Source organism: Peromyscus eremicus, chromosome 3, assembly GCF_949786415.1.
Source record: "Peromyscus eremicus chromosome 3, PerEre_H2_v1, whole genome shotgun sequence".
NCBI lineage: Eukaryota > Metazoa > Chordata > Mammalia > Rodentia > Cricetidae > Peromyscus > Peromyscus eremicus.
The window spans coordinates 95,780,194-95,803,371 of NC_081418.1; the positions used below are offsets into that span (position 1 = coordinate 95,780,194).

A 23,178-nucleotide genomic window follows, 5' to 3' on the forward strand; every position below is an offset into this window, starting at 1 on the left:
ATTGCTGCTTGTTATTTTCAAGCAACAGTCTTCATAGGAGAACACAGGAAATCAGAGCCCAAACAATCCAGTTCAGCTACCTGCAGTGTCCTGCAGGGAACCTTTTTCTTCAGGCCCTGCCATCTTGGTCACAACCTTTTTACTGATGAACGCTTTCTGTATTTTGTCCGAGACATTCTGATCCCCAGTGACGGGCACTTGAACTGGGGCCTCTGGATAAGGACATCATTGATCACAGAGAGAAGGAGAGGATAATAAACAAAAGACAAGCAACCTTCCTGACCCTCCCTAATACACAGCCACCCCCAAGCCCTTTACAAATGAGAGGAAAAAGTCCTCTTAGGCTCTGGTTTGACATCTTTCAATGCACATAAGTTTAAGTAAAGCAACACTTTAAAATCTGTTAACAGACTCATGAAACCACAATCTCTTTTCTTTCAAATCAATTAAGTTTTTCAAAGTAAAAGTGTAGGTTTAAATAATTTTTTGGGGCTCTCTGGCCTTTTCAAAGTTTTTATCAACTGTGAAGCTAATTAATACATCATATAGTCAAGAAATACTTATAAAATCTAGATTTTTATATATAGCATCCTTTAAATCTCATGTAGTTATAACTTTTAAGCTTGTCTGATACTTTATGTTCTCTTTTTCCCTCCTTGGTCATATGTCCTCTCTTACCTCTAACTATCCATATTTTTCAAGAAAGAAATCAGAACAATGTTAACAAACAATGAAACACACAACAAAGAATCAGCCTTGGCTTTACTTACCCAGCATCTCTTTTCTTTCAAATCAATTATTTTTTCCTTATTTCTATTACTTCAATTCTAAATTTTTTCATCTAAATCTCTAGCATTTTTAATATTTTAGACACACTAGGAGCCTAATAAGGTATTAACAACTTGGCTTAAGAAATAAAACATTACAGACATGTTTCCCCAATGCAATCTATCCCCTCTTAGTAGCACCCTTTACACTGGACTTGGATTTCTCTCAATCTTTTTAGCATGTTGCATTTATAAGAAACATTAATAATTTTAACAATCTATACCCATAATTTACAATCTTATCTTAAATGTCTAAAATATATTAGATACAATGCTGTATATTATCTTTAAGAGCATGCCTTCTCAATGTCTGAGATTTAGCCATATTAATATGTGAGTCTAACAGTCAAAATATGCAGTATTCTTTTGTCTTAACCCATAAACTCATCTACTGATCAACATATGGTTATTTCTGTTTATTTTTATGCTGAAAAGCAGTAGAGTGGGCATTCCTTTAACATTTCTCATTGACTTTACAAGTTGTAAACATCTTTTTTAATCTATGTCTTTGAATAGCTTATAATTTTTTTTTTTTTTTTTTTTGAGACAGGGTTTCTCTGTGTAGCTTTGCGCCTTTCCTGGATCTCGCTCTGTAGACCAAGCTGGCCTCGAACTCACAGAGATCCATCTGCCTCTGCCTCCCAAGTGCTGGGATTAAAGGCATGTGACACCACGGCCCAGCTTTTTTTTTTTTTTTTTTTTTTTGGTTGCTTATAATATCTTTTATATGCCAAGTTTTTCATGTTAATAACTTCATTTCCCCACCTTGTATCTATATTTCATGTCAGTTCTGGACTGGGGACTGGAGCTGTAGTTTAGGTGCTGGAGTGCTTACCTAGCAGCATGCACACATGAACTCTTGGACTTGATTCCCAGTACTACAAAAACTGAGAATGGTGGCACATGTCTGTGATGCCTACATGGAGGTGGTGGAGTTCAAGGCACATCAGAAAGTAGAGGTTATGCTTAGCTAAATAACAAGTTCAAAGTCAGCCTAAGATATATAAAACCCTGTGTGGTGGTTTGAAAGAAAATGGCCCCTATAGGGAGTGACACTGTTAGGAGGTGTGTCTTTACTGGAGTGGGTGTGGTGTCGCTGGAGGAAGTGTGTCACTGTGGGGGTGGGCTTTGAGGTCTACTACGCTCAAGCTACACTCAGTGTGGCACATAGCTGCTTCTGCTGCTTGTGAATCAAGATGTAGAACTCTCAGCTCCTTCACCCACACCATGTCTGCCTACACACTACCATGAATGGACTAGACCTCTGAAACTGTAAGCCAGCCCAATTAAATGTTTTCCTTTGTAAGAGTTGCCATGGTCATGGTGTCTAGTCACAACAATAGAAACCCTAACTAAGACACCTTATCTCAAAGAAAGGATGAAATTCTGAACTATTTCAGAGTCATAAGGGTATGTAAATCATAAATTTTTCTTTTTTTTATCACATATAGCTATCATACATTTTTTTTTTGTTCAGTGTGCAGATAGGATTTATCTGATTTATCTTACATATGTTATCAATTTTCTAAGCATTACTCATGTTCATCCTCAAACTTCATGATTGGCACAACATCTCTCTTTTTAAGTTTCTATATTCTTAAGTTTGTTTCTGGATCACATTATGCTACACTTTATTTTTATAAAATAATTTATTTTTTGAGATTATAATATAGCATTTCCCCCTTCCCTTTCCCTCTCTCCAAACCCTTTCCTGTACCCCTTGCTCTTTTTCAAATGCATGGCCTCTTTTTAGTCGGGGGTAGTGGTGGTGGTGGTGTGTCTGTGTGTATATTCCTAAGTATATAAATACAACTTGATCGGTCTCATGTTACTTGTATATATACATATACATATATATAAACTTGTATATATACAAGTATATGTATATACAACATATATACTTGTATATATACATATATATAAACATATATATATATGTGTGTGTTTTCAGAGCTGACCATTTGGTATTGGATAACCAACTGGTGAGCTCTTCCCTAGGGAAGACTATGTCTCCAGCTCTCAACATTCCTTAGTTGCCTGTAGTTCTTTTTTTAGGGTTGAGGCCTCCTAAGCTTCCCTTCCATGCTAGTGTGTCTATTATTACTGTCTTGATTAAACACAGAGGTAAGTGCAGTTCTCACCCCCTCATAAAGGAAACTTTCTAACAGACAGAGACCATTACAGAAAACCACAACTGATCAAAATGCGGAGTTGTGGAGCTCAGTCCCAACTGACGCATCTATAACTCCATTCCTGCACCTAAGACTCAGGGACCACTGCAGAAGAGTGGGTAGAAGGATTTCAAGAGCCAGAGGAACAGAAAGTTTGTTGTGAGATTCTGTCTCCTAGAAATGCCAGACACCACACCCCTGAAGTCTCACCTATATGACTGCCTCCTACACTTCTCTTTTTAATCTTTTACAAATAATTTTAGTAAGCTACATATAAAAGTTTTGATGCTGGTACAGCAAGCTCTCTTATGAGCCCAGAGATTAATGACAATTAAAAACTTTATTATTATTATTTAATTCTCTAATTATATAAGACTTCCTTAATAATTTCAATGTAGTGTCGGATGGTGGTGGTGCAGGCCTTTAATGCTAGCACTTGGGAGGCAGAGCCAGGCAGATCTCTGTGAGTTCGAGGCCAGCCTCGTCTACAGAGTGAGCTCCAGGACAGGCACCAAAACTACACAGAGAAACCTTGTCTCAAAAAACCAAAGATAAATAAATAAATAAATACATACATACATACATACATACATAGAGAAATAAATTTCAATGTAATTTTAGAATTTTGCATGTACTTTAGGCTCATTTCTAATAACCTTGTCTTTTGCACATCTTTTAAAAAAAGATTTTAACTGTCCTAGAAAACATTTGCATATATAAAACAATATGTGGATAACCTTATCCAGGTCAAGAAATAAAATCTGAATAGAAGCTTATTACACAGTCCCCTCATTCTTCCTTCCCATTTTCTCCAACACTTGATTTTAAGATTTACACAAACTGAGGAGAAACCAGAGTATATAATACCTGATTTTAAATACAAGAAAGTCATCAGGAATGTCTGAACTTTGTATAGTCACTGAACTTTGTGTATTCACTCACACTATGTTTGTAAAGTTCATTATGTGTTGTTACATATACTTACCCTTTTCTCTGTGCCAGTAAGTATTCAATAGTGTCAGTACTACAAGTTATCTATTTTATTAAACAAATGTTGGCCACTTGAACTATTACAAATACCGCTTGAAGAATATGTGTGGGGCTAAGAGTATAGCTCAGTGGTAGAGTGCATGTTTAACCTATGTGAGGCCCTAGATTCAAAACTCAGCAACACACATACACAGAGTCAGGATACTAATTTACACTCTCACTGGCAGTGAATGAGTTCTTATTCTCCACAGCACAGCGTGCTGTGGGAAGTTCTATATGGCAAATGTGTTGCTAATTAGTCGATAAATAAAACACTGATTGGCCGTTGGCTAGGCAGGAAGTATAGGCGGGGCAAGGAGGAGAATAAAACTGGGAAGTGGAAGGCTGAGTGAGAGAGACACTGCCAGCCGCCACCATGACAACCAGCATGTGAAGATGCCGGTAAGCCACGAGTCATGTGGCAAGGTATAGATTAAAGGAAATGGATTAATTTAAGCTATAAGAACAGTTAGCAAGAAGCCTGCCACGGCCATACAGTTTGAAAGCAACATAAGTCTCTGTGTTTACTTGGTCGGGTCTGAGAGGCTGTGGGACTGGCAGGTGAAAGAGATATATCCTGACTGTGGGCCAGGCAGGAAAACTCTAGCTACAACAGCGTTTTTCATTTCAGCCATTCTGATGAGTATAGAAAGCTACTGCAGCTTTAATTTGTATCTCCAGATTATCAACAATGATATTTTATGTGTAATTATTGGGTATTACATAGTCTCTTTTATAGAATAACTGTCCCCAATTCTTTTGCCCAATTTCAAATGAACTGAATATCTTCTTCACACTATTTCTTTTTACATTCAGAATATCTTTTGTGGAATGTACACATTGTAATTTTTACTTCCACTCTGTGATTTGCCTTTATTTACTGTTCACATTCTATAGAATTTTTTTTTTCACTTTAACATTCCTATTTGACCAAAGTTCTGCATACGGTTGCTGGTTTTACTTTTTGTTTTGTTTTTGGGAGAGGAATCCAGTTTAATGAAATTTTTCCTTTTCTAAAATTAGGAAGGCATACTCTTCCATTTTCTTATAGAAGATCTATCTGTCTGTCCATCTACTTACCTATTAATCTATGTTTCTATGTTTTGGTTTAGGTTTTTTTGAAACAGCATCTTGCTGGAGCTAGTGGATCATACTGCAATTTTAAATATACTGTATTTTTAGAAAATAGCTGTCCTCTATCTAGAGAAAAAGTTGAAAACTCAACAGTCTGACCAGAGAGACCAAGTGTCTGAATGAAGCAAGTAGGACCTGAGAGGGTTGGGGACTGACACAAACATAAGAATGGATGTCCTGTCTGGAGGAACAGCCAGGCCTCAGCTGAAGGTGACTACTGTCACAGAGAATGTGAGCTACGGGCAACCAGACATTCTCATTTTTTTTCTCCCCTAACGAGCCCAAAAATTGAATTTTCACACGTTGGTAGCAAAATAAAATTTCAAAACAACATGTGAACTCTTAACTCCTTGTCAAATCCTGCCAGAAATGCCACACTGCAACATTTGACAGAGATAAATTCATAAGAATTTTAATCAAGATTTTCTGATATTTAGTATTAAAAATAAGCTTGATTTAGTATTTCATTTCACCAGCTGTAATACATTTTATTTATGGTGAAAATGAAGTTTAAAGTTTTCCAATCTCTCTGAAGCACTTTAAATATTCTAACATTATACTTTCCTGTGTATACTTAATGTAGTGGGAAGGACAGAGTTTCCATAACGAACCAGAAAATGGATAAAGACAACAATGTTCTCATTTCAAATAAAAAGGTTCAGGAAACAAGTTGTAAAACAGGCAAGGTAGTCACTCGTTACCTGCATCATCTTTCCGAGGGGGTTTTTTCCCCTTGGATACGGCCCTCTTACTATAGATCCCTTCTGTATGCTTAATGTTCACAGTGGTTGAGAGGTCATCATCTCTTGTGCCTAGCACTTGAGGTGGAAAATCTGGGGCAATTGCATCATTGGACCCTACAGAAAAATGAGAAAATATTACAATTAACACTAAAACAGTCTTGAAGTCAATAAAGACTTTTTCTTCCCTTAGACCACTTCTATGAAAAGAGCACCATGACAGGGATGCTGCAGGCTAATTAGAAGGTTCTCAGTCAAATTGAGACTCAGAGACATGTAGAATAAACGGCAAAATTACCAGGCAAGGAAGAAAATGACATAAGACATGACACAAAACGGGAACAGTGCTTAGTTCAGGAGACCACCACTAGCTCAGGAAAGCTTCCAAAGAACGAAAATGACAGCGGATGGCTTCTGGTGTGAATACGAAGGCAAAAAAGACATGTGAGATACTATGCAAACACACACAAGGCATGCACAGGAACAACACACACTGTGCTCAGGCGGGACGGCAGGATACATTAAGAAGAGTACTATTTAAACATAACAGCAGCATATGGAATCCCAATCCCAAGAACATAATAAATTTTACTGCACATGAAACGTAGCATCAATGAAGATTTTTTTAAATCATGGAGTAATTCATAAGCTTTGACTTGGAATGATTTGTCTAATGTCAGGGTGTTCTGTGTTGCATGAGTCAATCGAGGAAAAGGTCACTCCAAGACGAAATTTTAAGGCCTGTGTGGCAGCAGGAAGGTCCAGCCTCTGATGAACTAAACCTCAAAGTGCTGTACAAAGGCGTCTTTATTGATTGTTACACAAAGTTGTTTTTCTGGGTAAAGTATTTTTTCATACCAAGGTCTCTATTCTAATTCATGTGTCTCTCTAAAGGAAAGCAGCACATGCCCCTGCTACTTTAGTCCTTCACCATGTACCATTTGCAGGACACAATGAGCCAAGAGCTTCAGATGTGCCAGAAGTATCTTGTGAAAACCTCTCCTCAAAAAAACAAGTCTACATATCATGGGAAATAATCATTTTCCACAATGACTCTTCAAGGTCAAAGTACTTCTAGAAAAACAACTATCCATTCTAAGGATTTACCCTAGATACAGTGACTCTGCTAGATTTCTACAACAGTCAAACAACACAAAATACACCTTAGTGGAACATGCCTTTAATCCCAGTACTAGGGAGGCAAAGGCAAAAGGATCTCTGTAAGTCTGAGGTCAGCCTGCTCTACATAGTGAGTTCCAGGCCAGCCAAAGCAACATATTAAGACTCTATAAAACAAAACAATCTCTTATTCTTTTTGTTGATGGGTATTCTTTGGTGCACAAGCATTTTGAATTATTTTTCTATTTCTTCTTTGTTACTCATATTTTGGATATGTTACATTTTATAAAAATGTTATTGCCCTATATTATTTTAATCATCAAGCCTCACATGGTAGCTCACAACCAAACAACAAAGGCAAGCCTGGTGTGGTGGCACACACCTTTAATATCGGTACTAGGGAGGCAGAGGCAGGCAGATCTCTGTAAGTTCCAGGCCTCCTTGGTTTACACACTAAGTTTTAGGCCAACCAGGTCTACATAGAGCAGTGGTTCCCAGCCTGTGGGTTGCAACCCCCTGGGGGTTTGAACGACCTTTCACAGGTGTCGCATATCATATCTTCTGAATATTGGATATTTATATCACTATTTATAACAATAGCGAAATTACAGTTATGAAGTAGCAATAAAATAATTTTATGTTTGGGGGTCACCACAACATGAGGAACTGTATTAAAGGGTCACAGCATTAGGAAGGTTGAGAACCACTGCTCTAGAGGGACGCTAAAGGGGAGGAAGCATAGAGTCACAACCATCATTAAGTCCAAGTCTGCCATGAAGTACCCTGTGCTCTCATCAGGAAAGACCTAATTCTACCAGGTGGGCAAGATGACACTGGGTAACAACTATTCGAAACAGAACACTGATGTACTTGAAAAAAATTCTGGCAATATGCTTTGCTATGTAAATCTATCTGCCTAGATGGCCAGGCTTGTGGCCTCTTATCTCTGTTCAAACTTTTGGAAGCATAACCTGGGGCAGGGACCTAAAAGAGATTTAAACATGACTGTTTATGGAATGCATGAGCCTAAAGTGCACATAAGTTAGTAAAATCTTCTCTTCAATGCCAACTCACCAGGAGCTTTAGTAAAAGGCTTTTCCTTCATCCCTAAGTGTGATCACAGAGTGATTTCTCACTGAGAAGGCACATCATTACTCTTACACTTTTGCTCCCTCCATTGTGGCAACTTAATGGTATCCCACAGAACTCTGACATTTCTCTTTCTCTTTTGTCTTTTCCTCACACTAAGTCATCCCAATGGACCTATCTTTAGGTTCACTGTTTCTTCTGCCTGATCCTCTTCTGCTGAGCTCCTCTAGCAAATTAATGTTTCTTACTGTGCTTTTCAAGTCCAGAATTATAATATGGCCCCTCCTTATAATTTCTCTTTATAACGTTCTCTATCCGGTAAGGCCCTAGTTCTTTACAAGTTGTTTCATTTAGACCACTGAACATATTTTAAATAGTTAAGTATTTGTCTAGTAAGTCTAACATCTGAGATTCCTCAGGCACTTTCTTCCTTTGTATGGAATATACTGTATCTTGTATTTTTCCTTAATATTTTTTTTGTTGCAAACTTGGATATGTAAATAATACAATATAGCAACTGTTAAAGTCAGATTCTACTCCCAACTCAGGATTTGCTACTGTTTTGTTTAGTAACTTTTGAACCAAGACTGTAAAGACTACAATTGATTGTGTACTGCCATTAAAGTTTCTACTCAATTTCCATGGTAGTGGGCTAGTGCCTGTATGAAGACTCCCTTAAACAACAGAAACCAGTGAGTCTCCACATCTTAGGGTTCTGTGCTTATTCTAAAGGAGCTTTAACACCAACCCAGGCAGCTGTCAACTCAATTTCAGTCTTCCCTTTTTTCTCACACAAAATCTCAAATAACTCACTTATTAGAATCAATCAGAGGTTAAGACTAGAAAGCCTCCATATTTCACTATAAGATTTCACAATCAACCAGCTAATACAAAATATTTCTAAAAATAAAATCTTAAATAATTTTTGCATAATACCTGAATGTGAGCTCTCAACAGTGGTATCTGATTTGGACTCCAGATATGAAGGAACTGCTTTTAATTGTGGAACATAGTACATCTTCGAACTACCAGATGGCTTATATGGCAACAACGCAGGCTGGGCTGAGGAGGTAGAGATCAGAACTGTTAGAAAGAAAGCAGCCCCGACTCTATATATCAAGTACTTTCCACCTGCCAGGCAGCACTCACAATTCTTGGGATACATGAATGAACTAAACATAAATTCACCTTTACTTTCAACGTGGGAAATACATGGCACATTTAATTAAGCTATACAACCAAATTATCTGGTATTTTAATAAATTACAAGTGGTGTGACTAATACTGTGAAGGATCAGGGACAGAAAGGACATCAAGCCAGTATTTTCAGCAATCTATTCCACAAGTCGATGACTCTAACTATAAACCAGTCTCTCTTAACTAAACAAAAGTCCTAGAGACATAAGAAAGTAAATCTACTTCACTTTTCATATAACCGTTTCAACATAAAGCTTCTACTATAAAAGTATGATTTTGAATATTAAGAAAATATACCGAAGTAAAAAAGACAAGGTCTGACTATTTAAAGATCAGTTTAATGTATATTCTATTCATGTTTTTCCTCTGCTTACATACTCATTTTCATAAAATAAGTAAAAAGTTAGAATTCAGTTCTTCTATTTTATAATAATAGAGTATTAATTTTATCCTATTCAGAGAACTCTGATATAAATGTAGGTTTAAATTTTTTTCACAGTTGGGTCTCTCTTCTTGTGTTTCTGCCACCATCATGAAAGCAGCATATTCCAGGCAAGACAGCAATTGCCCATAGCCTGAATCTCAGAAACAGGCACTTGGGGGCACACCTAAACTACTTTTGCCACCTGGAGCCAAACTCTGCCAAACTCCAACTGGCTCACAAGCCTGAGACATGAAGACAAATTTTTATTATTTTAAACTAAAATAATACATACCTGTGTGTGAGAGTATGTGTGAATTTCTATATATTTGGTAGTGCTAGAGACTGGTCTAGGACCTGGTGCATGTTAGGTATGCATACACACTATCATTGAGCTACATCCACTAACATCCATGTAATTTTTTTTCTTTTCATGTGTGTATGTGTGTTTTCATGTTTACCGTGTGTGTGCATGTGTGTGTGTGCATATTTATGTTCATATTTCCATACAGTAGGATTAATGGTCAACCTGAGTAACAAGTGGTTATTTCATAAGCAAGAAATACACCATTACTGTGCACTATTAAAGTTTCATATGTCACATTACTATGAGCCAAATGCCAATAATTCATCTGCCTGCCTTAAAAACAGTTCTTACATACTAACTCTATTTTTACAAAAATCATGGGACAAAAGACAGACAGCCATAAGCAGCATGAATTGCAACATACTCTTGTTAACTCCTTCAAAATTAAGATGAAAATCCTATTCTTTTCATAGGTATGCAAACAAAAACTGGATGTAGTAATTTTGTAGCATAATGTTTACATTCAAATTAGGTTTAATGTTACGATAGTAACATTGCGAAGATAATTACACACAAAAGTGGGTTAGTGATATAAAACTCAGTTACATTCTCTTACCGTCTTGGCCATGAGAAGCCGTGATCTGCTGCACTGAGGATGATGATGCAAACTTGGATGGCTTTTGGGCCTTGGGGCCTAGAACTTCCTGTCCATGATCATCAACATTAATAAAAATTTCAGATGAAAATGTGGTCTTTCCTGGGCTTTCTGTTGTTATCTGAGTGACCGCGTCAGATAATACCTTTGCAGAGGATGTAGGAAAGGGAGCCTCACTCTGTTCGCGTGAACTAATGGGGGAAAAAAGAAAAAACAGCTCATATCTTTGGCAAGGAATATTTAAGTAATTAGATAATTACAAATACAGTGATCTAACACGTTAATAACCCATTTCCACAGTATCCCTCATTCTGATACACAGTAAAAAGTGATCACGCATGTTTCTTATTATTTATTCCAAAATCTACTTTTAATTTTAATTTATAATACCATTATGTAATTTAACTGAGGAAACAGTACTTTTTAGTTGAAATTAACAGACTTTCATTTATTTGTATTTAATTTGACAATTACTATAAAACTGTACTAAATGCCCAAAGGACACAAAGATAAAAATGAAACAAAGTCTTGCCACAAGAGGTGGAACCAGAAGTCCTAAAGGGTGTGTGTGTGTGTGTGTGTGTGTGTGTGTGTGTGTGTGTGTAATAAAGATTATTGAGAATTCATGTTTAAAAATAGCAAATGAATGATTGAACAAATATGTAGGAAGAAAGGCCAGTTTTGCTTATGAAGAATTCCATAGAACATGTAGACACCTCTCACCAATGAAGGGAAAGCTTAACTTCCACTCCCAAATCCCCAAGTATAGGCTGGACTTAGTGGCTAGATTTCAAAGAATACAGCCTAAGAAGTGAGAAAAGCAGCCATACCACCTGATCAAGGTTGACATCACAATGATGACTTGTGAGTATAATTTTCCCTGTCTGATTTAAGGGTGAATTTCATCTGCAATATCCTTTCCCCAAATTAAATCTTCAGTCTAATCATGAGAAAATATCAATCAAACTGGAATGGAAGATCTATTTAGCAAATGTCTAGGATTCTTCAAAATTGCCAAGTCCATTAAAAACAAGGAAGGACAAAAAGATTGTCATATACCACAGAAGGCTAAGAGACATTTGCATTGTCTTAAGAAAATCCATAGGCTATGTGGCCTTTAAACAGAATTCACTGATCACCATTCTGGAGCCCGAGAAGGCCAAGACTGAAGCAGTGACAGATTCTTTGTCTAGTGAGGGCCTATTTTTTGGTTCATAAATGTTGCCTTTTTACCATGACCTCACATAGAAGGGTCTGGACAGCTGTTAGGAGGGGTATCTATGGATAAGGCACTAGTCTCATTCATGAGGTACTCGCTCTCACAACCTAAATGCTTCCTTAAGGCCCTATTACCAAATACCATCATACTGGGGATTTGATTTTCACATATGAATTTTGGAGAGGGAAGTATTTAGAACATAGCATTCTGCTCCTGGTTCCCAAAATTCATGTCCTCACATGCAAAATACATTCATTCCACCCCTAATCTTAACTCATCGCAACAACAACTCTGAAGTCCAGAGTGTCATCTAACACCATCTATATCAGAGGCAGATTCAATGTACAATTTATCTCTAGACAAAATATTCTCCAACTGTGAACCAATAACATAAAACATATACTTTCCAAAATACTACAGTAGGACCAGCATATGACATTCTCATTCCAAAAGGGAAAACGAGAAAAGGAGAAATAGGTCCCAAGCACCTCCTAAATCTTAAATCTCAGAAGCTGTGCCCTCCAGCCTCCATGACTGTGGCAGACAATGCCCATGGGGCGTCTTCCAGTGTAGAGCCAGCCACACCTGAGATGACTAAGGAGTGCAGAGACATGGAGTGTGAAACAGAAGAATCTGTGGGGCAGCACTGTGCAGTGAGCACAGAAGATTCACAGGGACCTGAAACGTCTCCTTTGAAATTAGTATGCCCCCAAGGTCCCTGCACTATGGCTCATCAGTAAGAATTGCACCAATAGTATCTGAAATGCCTTTGGATATCTTCAATAGTCTTAGTGAACAGCACCTTGCTGATCCATACCTACTTTATCAAATGGCCACTTGGCCATACTACTGGTATTCTCTGCCAAACACACTGTCACATTTTTATAATACAGAAATGCTAAATATTTTCCAAGCTTTAAATCTCTACTTCTGTTCTTACTAAAATTACATCTCTAAATCATTTCCTTCAATACAGGAGAGGTGTTGGAAAGAATGTAAGAGCTGGAAACAGGGAGGGAGGGGTTGCTCTGAAACACCGTCTTTTGGACGAAACATAGCCATTGCACTCATGAACTCACAGCAGCTGTGGTACATACAAGACCTATGCAGGTTCTTTCCTGTCAATATCCCAGCATCAACAGAGACAGGGCTCATTGTAGGGTAAAAGGGATAGGTGAAAAAACACCTTGGCCCTAAGACCAGAGCCAAAGAAACACACCCTGCCCCTAACCAATTCAGGAATTGAAATCCAACCAATCCCTGAGCAGGAAAACCAACCAATCCCAGAGCATGAAATCCAACCAATCTCTGAGTTTGTCCCAAGCTCAGGAACTGAGATCCTACCAATCCCCACCCTGAAAATCTTTACCTTGGAAAGCTCCACCCCTAAGAAACCCTAGTAAGCCCTGTTATCTGTCCAGTTTGGGGTTGCCCTTTTTCTACCCTGGCAGAGGCAGCCCCTCTCCTGGATTCCTCCCTCCCAATAAATCTCTTGAGTGAGGTTTGTTTAACAATTTTTTTCCCCACTGAAGCAGAACAAAGCTGTAACAGCTATCGCCAGAGCAGAACAGAACTGCTACATTTGGCGGGGGGGCACTCCCTTAGCTGAGCAGAGCTATAACAGTTTTTGCCAGAGCTGAGCTGTAATGGTTCTTGCCAGAGGGGAGCAGGAGCAGAGCCAACCAAAGTGTTGGGGAAGTTTCCTTTGCTGGAGCAAAGTGTTACAGTCCCGGGAAGCTGGGCAGAGCTGTAACATTGCTCCAGAGCAGAGCTGGGACAACCTCTCTGGGGATTTAAATCCCCCCCTGCTGGAGCAGAGGCGTTACACTTGCATTAGGGAACCCTTTCCAGTAAGGACTGTAATACTTTGCTGGGGAAAGCATCCTGTACTGGAACAGAGCTGCAACACTTCTGTTGGGATAGTTTTCCCTTCAGAGCTGCAGGTAACCCTTGGCTTCCAACTGCTAGAATTCCTTTTCCTTCAGAGTTGTAACACTTAAAGGTATTCCTTGGCTTCTTACTATCAGGATACCTTCCCTTCCAAGCTGTAGGTATTCTTTGGCTTCCAACTATCAGGATACCTTTCCCTTCAGAGCTGTAACATACTCTTTGGTGTAAGAGTTATTGGCAATTAATGGCTGCTGAATGAGGAAAAGCTATTTTTCTTCAGGGTGTAGTCATTTCTAGTAAAGTTGCTAATGATCCAGTTAATATTCTATACACATGCAAAATAATGAAGTAAAATGAATTAACACTTTTAAAAAATCTTTTTTTTCTTCTATTTTATTATCAACATCTAAGAAAAACCAAGCTGTACCCTCAACACTTTGCTTAGAAATTTCTTCAGCGAAGTTCATCACTTAGAAGTTCTCCCAAAAACCATTATGGCATCTAGTTTTTCCTAACCTATATATTGCTTTAAAATCTAGAGTCTGTGTATGAGAGAAAGTTATATATGTGGTATTTGTGATTGTGACTCTGGCTTGTTTCAAGCCTAGCTTAATGATCTCTACTGCTATTCATCTTCCTGCAAATGACATAACTTCATTTTTCTTTATGGCTGAATAGAACTCCACATATTTTCTTTATTCATTTATCTCTTGATAGACATCTAGTCTGATCTGATGACCTGACTACTGTAGATAGTGCAACCGTCAGCACAATATGCAAGTGTCTTTGTGGTAAACTGACTTAGATTCCTTGGGTATATTCCCAGAACTTGTAGAGTTGGATCATATGGTATTACAATTTTAGTTTTTGAGGAACTGTCACACTACCTTCCACAGCAGTTGTCTTAAAATGTATATTCCCACCAAATGCTGTATAAGAGTTTCTTTCCCCATGCATCCTTGCCAGCATGTTGTTATTTCTTGGTATTAGCTACTCTGACTAGAGTGAGATGGAATCTCAGTATAGTTTTGATTTGTATTTCCTGATGGCTAAAGACAATGAATATTTTTTTATGTATTTATAGAGCATTTGTATTGATTCTTGAGAACTGTTCATTTGCCCATTTTTTGATTGGCTAATTAGAGTTTTGATGTTTATTTTATTTTTTTTTTTGAGTTTCTAATATTTTCCAGATAGTAGTCCCTGTCAGATGAATAGCTGGCAAAGATTTTTCTCCCATTCTGTATGCCGGCTTTTCACTTTGGTTAGTATTTCCTTTGCTCTGCAGAAGCTTTATGAACACAGTCTGTCAACTCTTGCTCTAACCTATGCTACTGGAGTCCTATTCAGAAAGTCAAAGCCTATGCATGCCTAGGTCTTGAAATACTTCCTCTATATTTTCCTACAGTAGTTTCAAAAGTTTAAGCCTATATTCAGGTCTTAAAATTTTTTAATTGATTTTTGTGCAGAGGAAGAGGCCTGCTCTTGGCTTGCTATGCCATTATATGGCATAAGGATCTAGGCAGCTCCCCTGTTCCCTGTGTAAGACACTAATTTTATTCAAGAGCAACCAATCCATGACCTGATATCTATCACCCCAGTGTTCCAACCTCTAATTATCTTGTTAGGGAATAAGGTTTGACATGCTTTTTTTTTGAATGGTGGAAGCATTCAGACCACAGGAGCAACTAAACACAATGTGAAATACAAGAGGGCTGGGGTGATAGAGCAGTGTGAGTTCTCAAGAAGACAATTCTGAGTGTTAGTGAGGTTCAGGAGATCCGGCCAAGACATCAGACTAAAATCTCACACACAGTCACCGGACTAGGAGTAATTCCCGTCACTGGACAAAGAAACTACTGAAAAGCACACTGAAGGTCTCCCTGCTAAGTCAAAAAGGATCTGGAGCTATCTACAGCACGAACATTTAAGGTTAAGGAATTAAAAGCCCACCAGACTCTTAATCAAAACTCAAAAGAGCACTCCCAATCTTAGAGTCCTTGTGAGAAGTTCCCCTGAGAAGGCGAAAACGCAGCAAAGCAAGCTCTGCCCTTCCTGAAACCTTCCCTATCCTAAGAGCTCAATTCAAAGACTCTAAAGATGAAGCTGAGACTTTCACAATAAGAACTGAAAATTTATGAAGCAGAAGTTACCCAAAACTTGAGACAAATCAAACAAAATAAACAAAAAACCCAACCAGATTCAAAAGGGATTCAGATGTTGAGTCCCTTCTATCTCAGCATAGATGGGTTTATAAATGATTATTTGAATCTTCCTTTTCTACATCTGGCTCTCTGCAATCAACTGAAGTCTGAAAATAATACAGAAAGTAAGAAATATACAGAAGCCACATTCAATTAATATTTAACAGAGTCAAAATTGCAACTTGATCAGTAGTTACTAATCTTACTGTGCTCTATAAATTAAACTATGCAATTGGCACATATTTATAGGGTTCACAGTTTATACAGGGGTCAAGACTACCTACAGTTTCAGCCATCCTATATCAGATGCCATAGACAATGAGAGATTACTATAGAAAACTCAGGAAAAATCCATTAAAAAAAAATCAGAAAGGAAAAGAATGGGATGAACACACGACAGAAAGTCAAAGGATAAAGTTCTATAAACTAATATCCATACAAATATATTTGCAGAGGAAAAATATTGTAGAAACAATACATAAGAGTTAATGGAGTCTAGATATGATGACACACACCTATAATCCCAGCACTCAGAAAGTAGAGGTAGGAAAAACAGAAATTCACAGTTATCCTCCATTGCACAGTAAATTCTATACCATGAGACCATGCTTCAAAAATCAGCAGCAACAACAGAGTAAATGGTTAAGAATTTTCCAAATATTCACATATGAAAACTAAGAAAATGAAACACAACCTTAGAAAACACTACAGAAAAAAAAATTTTTTTCTTTTGGTTTTTCAAGTCGGGGTTTCTCTTGTGTAACCACCTTGGCTGTCCTGGAACTCTCTCCATAGACCAGGCTGGCCTCAAACTCAGAGATCTGCCTGCCTCTGCCTCCTGAGCACTGAGATTAAAGATGTGAGCCACCACCACCCAGCCTCCAGAAAATCTTTTAAGTTAAAGTAAAATGATCTAACACAATTCAGAATGGTAGGAAAAAAAGTATTTAAAGAATGTTTGTAATTATATATATATATGCACATAAAGATGTACACTGAATACATATACAGTTATATATTGTTTTATATTATATATAATATACAAACACATAAAAATGCTATTCACTGACAACAGTACATGTCTGATGAGGTTTGAAATATGTAGAACAGATGTACATGACAACAAACACACAAACAGAAGTGGTTAAGTGTATAAAGTGAAGAGTACTAACCTCAGGTAAATTATAAAGCCAAGGAAATATTTCATTTTGTGTGTTTGAGTATTTTGCCTGCATGTTGAATGCACTGCCTATGGAGGCCAGAAGAGGACATCGGAGTCCCTGGGACTGGAGTTAGAGAAGGGTCTGAGCTGCCACACAGGTGCTGGGAATTGAATCTGGGTTCTTTGGAAGAGCAATCACTGCTCTAACTACTGAGCCACCTCCCGAACCCCAGGAAATATAATCTTTAGGGTAACCAATGTAAGAATAATAGGAAAGGAATATAACAGAAAGCCAATAGTAATGTAGAAAATTGTAGAAGAAAAATAATTTTAAAAAATATAAGAAAAATAAATATTAGTAACTACCTCAACTATATAAAGTCAAAATGAACCAAATACCAATTAAAAGATAAGGATTAGCAGAGATTTAAATGAGTGACATTCAACTACATGCCACTCAGAAGTGATACTTTTTTTTTTTTCTTCTGCTTCCAATTTATTTATGTCATCGAGCCTGGTCTTGAACTCCTGATCCTCCTGCCTCTACTTCCTTATGCTGGGACTATAGGTGTGTGGCACCATGCTTGGTGTACAGTGATACAATTTATTATGTGGCTATTGGTAGTAATAAAGTGAAAGAATAGGAAAAGATACACCAGGCATACACAACCAAATACAAGCTTCCTCTTCTCTTCCCTTCCCTTGGCCTTTGCTTTTCCTTCCCTGAATATTAAGGCCATTGGGTAATCAGAATAAGAGGCCACTGAGTGATCACAACAATGTGACCACCAGCAAGATGTGGGGTGACAGATGCCCACAACAAAGTGTCAAGAGCACCTAAGGGTGAGGAAGATGCCAAGGAGAAGTCTATCACAGGCTAGGAGAAGCCAAGCAGGGTCAGAGGAGAACCCCTATGGAGATGTGGCCCTCATGCATTAACAGAACCTGATTGAGAAAAGGAGCTTCCACAGAGGCTGGGCCAGCCTGATAATGTGATGTCAGCACCTAAAAGAAATGGGTTGACGGGGGCTGGAGAGATGGCTCAGCGGTTAAGAGTACTGGCTGCTCTTCCAGAGGTCCTGAGTTCAATTCCCAGCACTCATATGGTGGCTCACAACCATCTGTAATGAGATCTGGTGCCCTCTTCTGGCCTGCAGCCATATATGTAGACAGAACTCTGTATACATAATAAATAAATAAATAAAATGTGTTGATCATTTCTGAGCCTTTTGGCTAAAACCAAGTTAAGAAATAGGTTAAATGTCTTCACCAGGGGTCGGGGGTGTATGACACAGAGTGGTAGAGCTAGAGCAGAATAAGGAAAGTACTTTATATACAGAAAAGCAGGGTGGCTTGGGAAGTAAAATGCCAAACAGGATCTTAGGGATCATGGTGCCATGGTCTAAACAGGTTGGGAGACAGACCTTCTACATAGGCTGTAAGGAGGCAGCTTGGCTTAGGATTCAAAAATCAGGGTGAAGATGTCAATATGAGGAAGGCTGGCATCTGGAGCCAGATTCTGAACAGGACGAGGATGGATAAATAGAGGGGAGCCTAACATGAGATGTCACAACCCTGGGCAAGATGAGGGAGATATTTACATGCAGAACAGTCGAAAATAGGGATTCAGAACCTAGTCACTCTGAGGAGACAAAACCATTTCAATGGGGGGGGGGGTAATCCTGGTTAAAGGTAGTCTGATATAATCAATGAAAGCCCAAACGGGATGAGAACAGCTTGTCCACTGAACGGTAACCACTATGTAGAATCAACATTCAAGTACTGAGTGAAGGAGAGACTGGCAGAAGAATGATAGGAAGTTACACAGAGGCTGATTAATCCAAAGGAAATGCACAAAACACACTAGAGGTGAGGTTTCAATCTGAGCCCACCTATCTCTCTACAAACTTGCTCTCTCCTACTCCAGAGAAAACTCAAAGGAAGAAAAAAGGAGGAGGAAGGAGGCAGGCTTTCAACTATCTCCTGTCTCCGGGGTACAGATGATAGATAAAGGTCTGACTTTCAGAAAAGGTGGCCAAGCAATTAAGCTCAATTCCTTATGTAACAGACATGCACAATTAGCTCACATAACTAAACCGCTAGAACCATTTATATAGATTCAAGTGAGGCTACCTGTGCTGCCATTCAAAAGGACAATACAAGCTGGGCTGTGTTGCCTAGAAAAGCTGGAAAGTGGATTTTACAATTATGTCACCTGTTCCAACAAGGAGGACTTAAGGATCTCTTCTCTCTTTTTGTGGATACTTTAACCAGACAGATACAAGCCTTCCCTTGTAGAAAAATAGGAAGTTATACAAGGACATTTTAGAGAAAATGCCTCCATAAGATTAGCCTATAGACAAGTCTGCTGTACATTTTCTTAATTAGTGATCGTTGGGAGAGGGGGGCTTTCAGATCATTGTGGGTAATACCACCCCTGAGTGTCATAAGAAAGTAGACTGAGCAAGCCAAGGGGAACAAGCCAATTACAGCACTCCTCCATGGCCTCTGCATCAGGTTCCTGCCCTGCTTGAGTTCCTGTCCTGACTCCTCTCAAAGATGAACTGTGATATGGAACTGTAAGCTGAAATAAACCCTTTCCTCCTTAAGTAGCTTTTAACCATGGTGTTTAATCACTGCAGTAGAAATCTAAGATACCCAGATATCCGTGACCCTGGGTATAAAAAGTAAACTAAATCATCTACTAATTATATCAACTGCCAAGTGGGTCAACATCTGATCAGATCCATCAGGATCAGCCACTGACAGGACCAGTCACTGATTAGAACAGTCATTGGTTTGCTCAACTACTGATTAGTTCCACTTATCACACTAGCTACTGACTGCATTCATGGTTAATCAGTTAGCCATTGAGTAAATCAACTGCTGCTTTTCAACAGCAGCTGATTGAAGAATCAGCCACTGGCTGCATGAACTGATTGGATGGTCTCCTGATTCAGAGATCACTGCTAATTAGACATCCTACCACAAATCACCACATTGCCTCCAATGGCACGGTCTGCAATTCTAGCATCAGTTTAGGTGCTGGGGGGGGGGGGGGATTGTGATTCTGTGCTTTCCTGCCACACTCATGGATACAAGCTCAGAGGACAGATTCTTGGAGACACTATGCTTCTAAGCAGCAGAGAATGAATTTTCCCTAGTTTTATCAATTTCACAATACTGCATTTCCCCTTATGAGAATGCAGAGGTCAAGAGAGTTCTGGGATTAATTTTGCACTTCCTGGATAGGCTTACTGAAATGGGTGAAGAAGGCATTTTCCATTGCTCTTTGCTTACTTTAACATCCATGTAAAGGAACTGGTTTTACTTGGCAGGGTCTATTTTAAGTAGAAGCAGATGATGAACTCTAATGACATGGTGATTAGAGAACAAAACATTCAAAGTAGAGACTGCAGAATTATTTTAGTTGCTATTAAAGATCAAGTAATGACTGGGAGTGCAGCTCAGTGGTGGAGCACTTGCCTAGCACAAGGCCATATGTTTGATTCCTATCACTAGGAAAGGAGGGGAAGCACTGTTTGCACATGATTAGAAACACTTAAAATCATCTGAAGGCAGGGCTGGAGAGATGGTTCAGTGGTTAAGAGCACTGGCCACTTTTGCAGAGAACCAAGGTTCAATTCCCAACACCCACATGATGACTCATAACCACAGTCACTTCAGTTCCAAGGGATCCAATGCCCTCTTCTGACCTCCACAAGCAACAGGCATACATGAGGCAAACAGATATACATGCAGACAAAACATTCATACACACATAAAATAAATAAAAATATTTTTAAAAAAATCACCTGAAGTCATTGAGTTTTTGAGACTGCATGTAAAGAAATAACTTTATTGATAACATGTTAAAATAATATTTGAGATGCATTAAGTTAAATGGAACATAGTATTATTAATTTTTGTTAAAAGAAGGCTGGGGAGTATTGCTCACTGGTAGAGTGCTTACATGTGCGAGTTCGACCTCAGACATTAAGAACAACAACAGGAAAGGAAGAATGGAGAGAGGGAGGGGACAGCCCATCTCAAAAGGCTGCAGTGCTGTATGATTCCATTTGAACAGCATTCACAGAAGGACAGAATGATGTAACAGGAAGCAGGTCACTTGATCACAAGAGGTAAAGAGGGCTGTGAAGAGGGGAGTGGAAGAACATCGAGTGGTAGCATAAGAACACTATATTCTTGTACCATGCTTACAATGGTGGTTACAGTAATCTGTATAGGTGAACAAATTTCATAGAACTAAACACAAACACCTTAAACAAAACACCGAGTACATTTTAAACAATGGCAAAATCTGGTTAAGGTTTGTAATCTAACAGCTGTATTTTGGTAATGTCAATTTACTGGTTTTGATACTACACTTCAATTATGTAAGATACTACCAGCAGGAAAACTGAGTAATGGACACTGAGGACAGTTCAGAACTTTTACTTTCTTTTTTTTTAAATTCTACTTATTATTTATTTATTTTGGTTTCTTTGAAAGAGTTTTACTCTGTAACTAAATACATAGGCCAAGCTGGCTTGGAATTCATGACAATCCATCTGCCCTGGCCTCCAGAATGCTGGGATTATAGGCCTGAGCCACCACATTCAGCTTTCTTGACTATTTTTGTGCTTTCCTGATATCTACTTCAGATAAAAAGGAAAAAGCAAAGGAGCAGCGACAGCCAGGGCTCACGGCACACACTGGGAACCCCATATGTGAGGCAGGATGATTACAAGTGTGAAGCTGGCCTGGATACAGAGAAGATTCTATATCAAGAACAAAGAGGGCTGGGTGTAGTGGTACACACCTCTAATTCCAGCACTCTGGGAACAGAGGCAGAGAGATCTCTGTAAGTTCAAGACCAGGCTGGTCTACATACTAAGCTCTAGGACAGCCAGAGCTACACAGTGAGAACTTGTCTTAAAAAAAGAAAAATAAAAACAGTAAATCATAAACTACTCAGTAAGATAAGAAAGCATGATTAGGTATAGGTATAAACAATAAGCTGAATTTGCTAAGTAGCAAGAATTTATTTAATTTCAAAATATCTTACGTAAAATATTCAATTACATAGGAGAAAAGACTAACTTTACAATGGTAACAAGTAGCTGCCACAACCTTATTAAGCAATTAAAATAATGGTTTTCAACTATGGGAAATCAAAACTGTGCAACATGATAGGATGTAATGAAGGTCAACATAATTTGTGTTACATAAAGTAACAGAAATGTAATCATCAGAAAACTCAAATTAAAAAACATTTCACAAAATAATTGTTTTATAAAATCTTAAGTGTGTCAAGGTTACAAACATCAAGAAAGTACTGAAGCTGGGCATGGTAGAGCACGCCTTTACTCCCAACATTCAGGAGGCAGAGGCAGGCAGATCTCTCCGTATTCCAGGCCAGCCTGGTCTACATAGTCAGTTTCAGGACAGCCTGGGCTATGTAGAGAGACCCTGTCTCAAAAACAAACAAACAAACAAAAAAAAAAGAAAGAAAGAAAGAAAGAAAGAAAGAAAGAAAGAAAGAAAGAAAGAAAGAAAGAAACAAAAGTAAGAAACCACTGAAGAAACAACTTCAAAGGAAAGGATATTAAACACACATAATAACTAATACAACATGTAATTCTGGATTGTTTCTTTTGCTATGAAAGACACTAGGAGAAGTAGAGGAGTTAGAATAACAGCTGTAATGAAGCAGTGTTAATTTCCCAGCCTGGGTGTTTTGTCATTTTGTAGAAGATCTTTAAGGAAATGAGAATGTGTCATATTAAGTGGTGGGGCAGGTCAACAACTCCTTCTCAAATGACTAAGTAGAAGGAGAACTTACTCAAAAAAAATAAAAATTAAAAATTAAATCAAAGGAAGGAGAGAAATAAGAAAACCATGCCTGGAAGTGTGACTCCATGCTATCATGTAATATGCTCCTCTCATGTGCTGATTAACAAGCAGACAAATACAGCAAAGGGAAAGATTCAACAGCTCACCGGACAAGCTAA

General features: G+C 38.4%; 1 protein-coding gene across 5 annotated transcripts in view; it reads right to left on the reverse strand.

The window, feature by feature from the left end:
• Positions 1 to 23,178, reverse strand: part of Alms1 (ALMS1 centrosome and basal body associated protein) — a 114,119-nt gene that overhangs the window by 33,729 nt on the left and 57,212 nt on the right. For 4 of the 5 annotated variants that reach the window (XM_059258071.1, XM_059258068.1, XM_059258067.1 and 1 more), the window contains 4 exons: positions 10,651 to 10,880; positions 9,046 to 9,171; positions 5,863 to 6,018; positions 81 to 212 (listed from right to left, as the gene is read on the reverse strand). In XM_059258071.1, coding sequence (XP_059114054.1) covers positions 81 to 212; positions 5,863 to 6,018; positions 9,046 to 9,171; positions 10,651 to 10,880 — 644 coding nt within the window. The remainder of the gene's footprint in view (positions 1 to 80; positions 213 to 5,862; positions 6,019 to 9,045; positions 9,172 to 10,650; positions 10,881 to 23,178) is intronic. The other variant, XM_059258069.1, reaches the window with a different exon arrangement.